This window comes from Fulmarus glacialis, unplaced genomic scaffold, assembly GCF_000690835.1.
Source record: "Fulmarus glacialis isolate BGI_N327 unplaced genomic scaffold, ASM69083v1 scaffold3836, whole genome shotgun sequence".
NCBI classification, from domain to species: Eukaryota; Metazoa; Chordata; class Aves; order Procellariiformes; family Procellariidae; genus Fulmarus; species Fulmarus glacialis.
This window is the reverse complement of record NW_009216061.1, coordinates 21411-29591: the sequence shown is the minus strand read 5'-3', so window position 1 is coordinate 29591 and position 8181 is coordinate 21411. Positions and strand designations below refer to the sequence as shown.

Genomic DNA, 8181 nt, shown 5'->3' with positions numbered 1-8181 from the left:
CATCTGCTGGAGAATGGTAAGCATGCTCACAGGGACTGCTCTGTTAGCCAAAAGAAGGGAGCTGTCCCCAAAGTCACCCATTCTCTGTTCAAGATTCATTGAGATTAGTTTCTGGTCTCTCTGCTGCCAGATGAGGTTGTGTTTTGTATATATGCTGGTAGTGGGAAACCCTGGCTCATGGCATGGTGCAGAAGTACTTTGTGCCCCAGATAACAAACACTGCATCAGGACAGAATGATCCAAGTCCTGTCTTGGATGCTCTTGCACAATAAAAATAAAATTCTCTTCCCTTACTTACAAGAGGGTTATGCTTGTAACTGAGTTAGAGGCTGAAATTAGGTTTACAGCTGAACAAAGATTGGGGGTGGAATTGCCTAACCACTTTGGCCAAGACAAGAACTGGAAAACAAGGCCAAGGCTTGCAGTCATGACTGGTGGCTTAAAGTGTGGACTTTGAGCTGTTCCTTGCGGGTACTTTTTTCAGAAGTGTCAGGCCTTTAAAAATTTGGCCTCTACAAAGCAACCCATTTTCAGTAGCAGAGCTCACTAGTCCTGTTAGAAGATCTCAGCCAAGACCACGGCCAGTCTGGATCCCATCCAGACATCCCCAGTGTTGGTACTAGAAGCTGCTGCCTGTCCCAGCTCCTGCAGATTGATTTAGAGCTAAAGAAGACTGCATGAATGGGGCTTCATCTTGCTGTTCTATTTGCAATGCAGGAGGCCTTCGAGGAGCTACGGTAGTAGATGCCTTAGATACTCTGTACATCATGGAACTCGAGGAGGAATTCCAAGAAGCTAAGAAGTGGGTGGAGAAGAGCTTTGACTTGAACGCGGTGAGTCAGTTACTGGGAATGCATGTCTGTGTCACAGAAACGCTGCATCTTTGGCCAGTTCTGAACACAGTCTTCTCTAAGAATCATTGGGGAGGGGAACTATGAAGTCTGGGGGGGAAGAAACCACTCAACTCTGAATTTTTTTTTTTGAGGCCAAAGGGACTACTATGATGATTGACCTCATCTTCTGCCTGTCCATGGCACAGGGTTCCAGCCAGGGGCTGGAGTTCCAGCCAGGGTTCCAGACTCACCGTGTCTGGCTGAAAATGAGATTCAGTGTTTAATGTTTTTGGTCTGGATTATAAAAACAGCTGTAATTATTAGATAGTCCAAGGAGGTTTTATTCATCAAAGAACAAGTTCTGTTTCATCTCAGTTAAATGTCTGCCTGGGATAAGACAATTTTTCTTTTTACATGCTATAGATTAAGATTGAAAACGTTGATCTCCTTGACTGGGCCCTTTGTTGGTATGTCGTTGCTGGGACTTGTGCAGTGGGAGCATGGCACCTTGGCAGCAAAGTGGGAGCACATAGTGAGCCTAGATTTGGAAGGAAGGGCATCATCTCTAAAAATGGCCAGAGATGCTTGCTCTCCATGGCCCCTAAAGCTTTCCTAGCCACTGCTCAGAGCTAGTGTTAGACTTGCTGGGACTTGGGGTGCAACACATGCCTTGCAGTGCTATCAAATGAAGGATGCTGTCCTTATCTCACTTTGTGGCTGGGACCCCTTGCCATAGCTCTGACTGTTGGTCTCCAAGCCATCTCTTGTATTTCTTGTGGGAGAGCTGATGGGATCACATCAGTGGCATACAGAGAATGTTAAAACCAGAGTGCAGTTCAAACTTTTTTTTTTTTTTAATGCCAGCCTAGTTGTCCGTTGTGAAAAATGGTTCTCCTCATGGGAACAATGCATGCAGCTGCCTTTATAGAAAAGTATCATTTGGGAGGGCACGACTGGCATTCATATATTCATAAAAGGAAGACCACATCTGATAAATTTGGTGAATGCTCTCAGTACGTTGCTGAATCGATAAACAAGGGGCAAAATCAACTGGGAGATAATTTATCTGGATTTCATAAAAGCTTTTAATCTTGGCCTGCAGAATAGATTGATCTGCAAAGACAAGAATGAATGTTATGGATTGATCGGTGGAGTCAGAAAGCACAGCAGAGGGAGAGAAGGAGGGAAATTAATTAAAATTGGCTCTGTACAGGGACTCTAATAGTCCAGAAAAGTGAGGTAGGGACTCCAAGGTCCACAAGCTCTGTTTAAAACTGGGTGCCGTCATCTGTCTCATGCAATTTCAGTCATCATCTCAGAAAAGCACTTGCTCTGATTTGTAACCTGCAGGTATTTGGAAAGGGCAGGCTAGTGCAGAGCTTCAAGTGCCCCTTTGCTCGCTGAAAGTGCTCTGTTGGTGGAAGATCTTTCTGGTTCTTGGCTTTATTCATTTGCGTGAGGGTAGGAATCATTTATCATGCAGATTCAACGGCCAGGAGCATGTATTTTTTAAAGGAGGCACATTTTGAATGCAATCGTTTTGACATTTGCCAATCATCAGCAGAGTAGGTAGAGCAAAACTTGTTCCAGGTGAGTGGGTTCTTGAGCGATTCAGTGAACCGTGTCCGTCTGTATCTGTTGTCTGTGGTGGTGGTGCACATGGACATCACACAGTTTGCCTCTCCGTAAGCATGCCCGTGACAGGCACCCTATAAGCTGTGGTCCTCTCTGAGCCTGCAGACGGGGGTGAGCCTTTGAATGACAGAAAATACTTACCTAATGCAGGAAGCGTGTTACGTCTACCTAATGCAGTGCCCTCTTCACAAGAGAATGGAGAAAGTAATTTTTCCATTTGGCTGTACAATTTTCTCTTTAAATAAAACATTTCAAGGGGCAAATTTTTGCCCTAAACTAACGCACAGCTTTTTGCAAAGCGTAACCCAAGACAGGGTTGGATGGATGGACAATTGATCTGCCCTAACTGATTTACATATTGTCAGCTGGTCATAAATGGGCAGTTTGGGTGTTTCTCTTCCCTTCAGGCTCCACCTGTCACTGTAGAGCAAATAAAGTGCTATGAGATCTGAGACAAAAAGCTGTGTTACACTGTGGGTGAGGACTGGGAGACTTAAGTATCTGCCTACAATCTGTTCCTCTTAGCTGCCATTTGCGCATGCAGACTTTGCAGTCAAGTATATCATTATGTATTTTCAGAACGGAGAAGCATCTTTGTTTGAGGTGAACATCCGCTATATTGGAGGACTGTTGGCCGCATACTACTTAACTGGAGAAGAGGTTTGTTTCAGCAGCTCTGCATGTCTCACACAGTCACCAATAATGAACTGAAAGGGTTCTCCAGCAGCTTTTCTCTGAGCATCAGATAATCCTTCCATAACAACAGGCTAAACCTATCGTTTTTATGAATATTGAAATGCCACTAATGTTCTTTTAATTAAGTCTCGCATAATTACCTTGCACACACCGTGCATGGCTCATTTGCAAAGATCTTTTCTCCTGTGGGCAATTTTAGCAAGACATGTTTTGGGTTGGACACATTGCTCCCCAGTGAAATGCCATTTTCAGTGATCTTTGTCTTTGTACTTGTTCCTTTGTATTCTAAACATAGGCAATATTTCATCACACTTCATTCCAGATTCTGCCTCGGACTAAGGAGGGCAACTGATCAGTGGCAAGTGCTCCAAACTCTACCTGGACAGTCTCGCTGTAGCAGTAGTTTCTAAGATAAAGTGCCCTGGGGTACAGGGAAGGAGGATGGCAAACTGCCAGGGCAGGGTACCTGTATCCTGCCAACTTATGTGACAAAGTGATACAGCTCCACAAAATGTCCCCTTGTCCAGTAGGCGTGGGCTAGCCATCACAGCCCCTCCTGTAGCGTGGTGGACCAGCCGTTCGGTGGATGCTCCAATCCCCGAGGAGTCCTGACTAAAGCAGGAGGCTCTCGTTTCCACTTTACTTCTTTCTCTCCAGCCCAGCAGAGGCCAGGGCTTAATGCCATAATCTGTTTTGGAATGTGACTGGACTGGAATTTTACAGCTGGCTGTAGAGACATGAAGAGATTATTCCTTTGCCCTGGAAGTCTTAGGCGAGCAGAAACTCTGATTCAAGGGGGAGTTTTGTGAGTAAGGGAGCTGGAAGACTGGCTCTTAAATGAGAGCTTAGCTCTCATGCCATACCCTGACTGTGGCTGGGTGCTGTCCACCATAATAGGATGGGATGGCTCATCACTGCGTAGTGGCACCGTTGATCCATGGAGTCACAGGAGTAACTCTGTTACTTTAGTTGCATTTTAAATGAGTTCCAGGAATGACTTCTCTCTGTGATTTCCCTCCAGGGGAAACTCTCAAAGACTCAGTGCCCCGACTCAGGGCCTGTCTCAGTCACAACTTCAACAGGCTTCAGATCAACAGAGCAAAAAGAAACCACACTAAACCATAAAATTCCAGCAGGGACCTCGTGAAATGCAGTCAGCAGCGATGCTCAGCAGCCAGGGCAGTGCCTGTCATAATACCCAGTCAGTGTCACCAGGCTGAAAGGCAAAAAGTCCCTGTGTCTTGCTTTCCCTTCTGAACCAAGCCCCTACCTCCTTGTGAGTGTATCAAAGGTCTGCAAGCCCACAGGAGAGCTTGGGTTTCCTCAGTGTTGTATTTCTAGAGCAATAAATTCCTGCTTTCTGAGAACTGCTGTGACAGCTTGGGCTGGTATAGGGGGGCTAGAGGTAAAAGGCTTGTGCTTTATCTCCTAAGTCACTTACAGGATTCCTTTGATCAGGACTAATCTCTGGAGCAAAGATTAGTGCTTGTATCAGTTTGTCCCAAAATAATTGTGTATGGTGGCTTTGTGCTGCAAGCCACCATAAGCTATAATTTGATTTGAAAGCCCAAAACTCAGGCATTAAAAATGGAAAAGGAGCAGCTTAGCCATAAAACCATGAATCCTTCCTGGAAAAGAGTTACAAGTAAGAGATTGTTCGTTGGAAATTGTGTCTTTTGCAACAGGAGATGACACAAGCTAGACAAACCCATGTTGTAAATCTAACAATGCTTCACCCTAGAAAGATTTCTTTTTATTTTAATTCAGTCCTTTCATCTCCTTATGTCCTCTGCCACCCTGGGAAAAGGGGAGAATTTGTCCCCAAAGAGTACTCTCTGGATCAGTTCAGATCACTGAAATTTGCTGCTGAGGTATTTGGGGTGTTCTGAGCCAGGCAGCTCTGGCTGCTCTCATCCAGGCTGAGGGTTTGGTAGGGGACTTGGGACTAGTTTAGTGTAGATTTTTAGAGGACATTCAAATAGATACCAAAGTTCAGCATGACTTTTGGTTCAGATCTATCATGCAGTGGAACTAGGGCAGTAGCATACCTGAAACGGTAGATCCTTATAGTGCAGCACTTTTATTTTTTTATAATGGTGTGTTTGAAAAAGGGGATTTGAAAGAATCCAGTGTGACTAGTATTCACAAGCAGTCCATCAAATATTTATCCTCTCTTCTTCTTTTAACAGGTGTTCAAGAGTAAAGCTCTGGAACTTGGAGAGAAACTTTTGCCAGCTTTTAACACCCCCACTGGTATCCCACGTGGCGTCATAAATCTGGGCAGGCAAGACACACGTCCTTACAAGCATGTCATTTTATTACTGAATGTTTGTAAAAGACCAGGACTCAAGCAGGAACAGCAGCAGTTCCTCAGAGGTGCCCCCCTCTAGTGCAGATTCTTCGAGGTCATTTGTTTTGCCAACTCAAAACCAAGAGGTGCCTTGGCAGAGATTGCAGGTGACTCAAGTTAAACCCAGCTGTGTTTTATTAATTTTGGGCTATCCGCAGTTTCTTCCTCTACCTCTTGGCAGGGCTCCCTGCTGCAATAGCATTTTCCTCACTCTCATTTTCTTTGAAAGGTTATTTGTAGTCTGCACATAGCATGCAGTGCTCTCTGTATTTTTGCAGTGTGCCCGACTAGATGCATGTGAATTTATCCAGGCTCCATGTTTGGAAAAATTGGGAAAGGAACTGGATGGGACTGGCTGACAGTTTTGCTGCTAGAAAGGGGGGAGTATACAGATCCTCTAGTTTTCTCCCTGCAGCACTCAGCCAGATGTGTATGCTTCACTTAGAGCCACAACATTTCATGTCAGATAGGTGGTGTTCTCATGCTGGAGGGGAGCTTTGAGGCAGCTGGGTTAAATAGCTTGCTGAAGGTCTCTCAGCAGAGGCAAACCTGGAGGTTGGACTCCCAGTCTCTGATTCTTGCTAGCAGACAGTGTTCTCTGCCAATAAGGGTTCATTGGCTCATTTTGATGCCTACAAACAAATCCCCCAGGGTAAAAGCTGCATGCCGGCTGAAACAGAGACAGCAGGAAATGTGGATTAACAAAAGCCTTTCATCCTCACCTCTTGCAAAACTCAGAGCAGCAGCCATGAAAATCATTATTCATTGCCTAGCCCAAATCTCCTGTTTGGCTCGCGTCTCTCTGAAGTGCAAGAGTTTCGAATGTTTGGCTCATGCTGATCCATTGCTCAAATATCACTGTCACCCTTCAGTTGTCTTATCTGCACGTGATCCCAGTGAAATTTGAGCCACTACCACAACTTTAATTGTCTCTTTTTACAGAACAGACATTCTGCTTCCTCTGTGGCTGATAAAGACTCAGCATAGACTAACCTTTCACAGAAATGCCAAACCCTCCCCTGCCCTTTGTGAAACAGACTGTGTCTGCCTAGACATTCCCAAAATGTTTTGCTGGTGACCTTGACTAAGAGCAAAGAAAATCTAAATAATGCTGAGCCCGCAATCCAGAACCCATATTACTGGCTTGAGCTCTGGCTTCAGGGCCATGAAACTGCTGTGAGGGCTTGGAGTATCAACTGATTTAGGAGCAAGGATGAAGTGAGCTAAATCTGTAGTCTGACTACTGCAGGAACATGATGAACAGCCAAAGGCTGTAAACCCAAAGGGGATGGAAGTTATTCAGTCTGAGATAGCATGTGGAAGTGGAAGCAGAGGAGGAGTGAGGTGGTGCTGTGAGAGCATGCTGACCCAAATGTCAGGGCCAAACCAAAGCCCAGAAGAGTTTTGCAAGAAGGAATTCTCTTTCGAATTCTACGTTTGCAAGGATGTGCTAATTCCAGAGAGACCTCATCATCTCAAAAGGAAGAGTCTTGCAGCATGTGTAGGTTTTTGTTGGTGGTAGCGTGGGGGGGTGGCTTAAGAATGACATTTAGAAATTTGAAACAAACAAAAGCTGGCATTAAGTCAATTCTGTGTATACATTTTTGAGGACCCAAGTACAAAGAGACCCAACCCCCCCAGCTCTTCCCATAGCCAACTGGCTTTATCTCATCCTATCACCTCTCACCACCTTTTCCTCTTGTGTCCCTTCTCTGCTGATGCACTTCCCTGTGGCCTTCTGTTTTCACACAGGCACTGTATCATATCTCACGCAGGCTTGTTTTCCATCCTGCTGGTCCAACTGCCACGTTCTCTGCCAGGTCCTAGAGTACATTGTCTTCTCAAGCTGCTGCTCTTGCTCTCTGCCTGTGTGTTACACTGCGATTTCTCTCCCGATGCCTCCTGTTCCACGTCCCTGGCCCCTGCTCTCCTTCACATCTCCCCTAAACCTTCTGCACCTCCAGATTTTTCATCATCATCCTCTCCTGGTCTCTCTCTTGACTTGGAGCTGTTTTGCTGCTTTGGATCTCTATGAGGGAAGGAGATGATACAGCCATTTTCAGTCCATCCTTGCACTGGACAGTGTTTAAGGAAGACCCACTTATCTGGAGGATAAAGAGAGCTCTGGGTATTTCCTTTTGTCTTGAAGACCAAGGTTCTTTAAATGGTAGTTTCCTCTGAGATGTTATAAAACAGGGCAGCTGTGAAGACCCAGTTTGTCCAGTCTGTAATGCTGAAAAAATATTTTCCTGCAGGGGGTCATTTCAGGCTGCTCTTTAACCCAGGGACACATTGCAGACATACTCTGTTTCCTCCAGACCACCTCTCCTTGAGTTTTACTGTGATTTGTAACCCAGGGTTTGGGTTCCCAGCAGCGCAGTTCTTGCAGGCTGTGCCTGGCTGCGTGTTTGGGACGGAAGTTCCCGGGGGAAGGTTGTGTCGGCTAATGTGACCCCACGTAGCCCCTGTCACAACAAACATGGCCCCATTTGGCTGCTTCTAAGCACTTCTCATTTGAACTAGCTCAGAAGGCAATTTCTGTTCGTGAGATCGTATTTGTTACAATGTCCCTCCAGTGCAGTAAATAAAGAAAAAGTAATTGACTTTTTGATATGAGAACACCGTGGGATTGTTTAGCACACCCATCCCAGGGCCAGCTGCTGCCAG

At 45.5% G+C, this 8181-nt stretch overlaps 1 protein-coding gene across 1 annotated transcript in view; it reads left to right on the top strand.

The window, feature by feature from the left end:
• Nucleotides 1-725: 725 nt before the first annotated feature.
• The window catches only part of MAN1C1 (mannosidase, alpha, class 1C, member 1), a 20536-nt gene continuing 13080 nt past the window's right edge, over nucleotides 726-8181 (top strand). The window contains exons 1-3 of the mRNA XM_009579140.1: nucleotides 726-833; nucleotides 3048-3128; nucleotides 5354-5448. Coding sequence (XP_009577435.1) covers nucleotides 768-833; nucleotides 3048-3128; nucleotides 5354-5448 — 242 coding nt within the window. The 5' untranslated portion in view covers nucleotides 726-767. The remainder of the gene's footprint in view (nucleotides 834-3047; nucleotides 3129-5353; nucleotides 5449-8181) is intronic.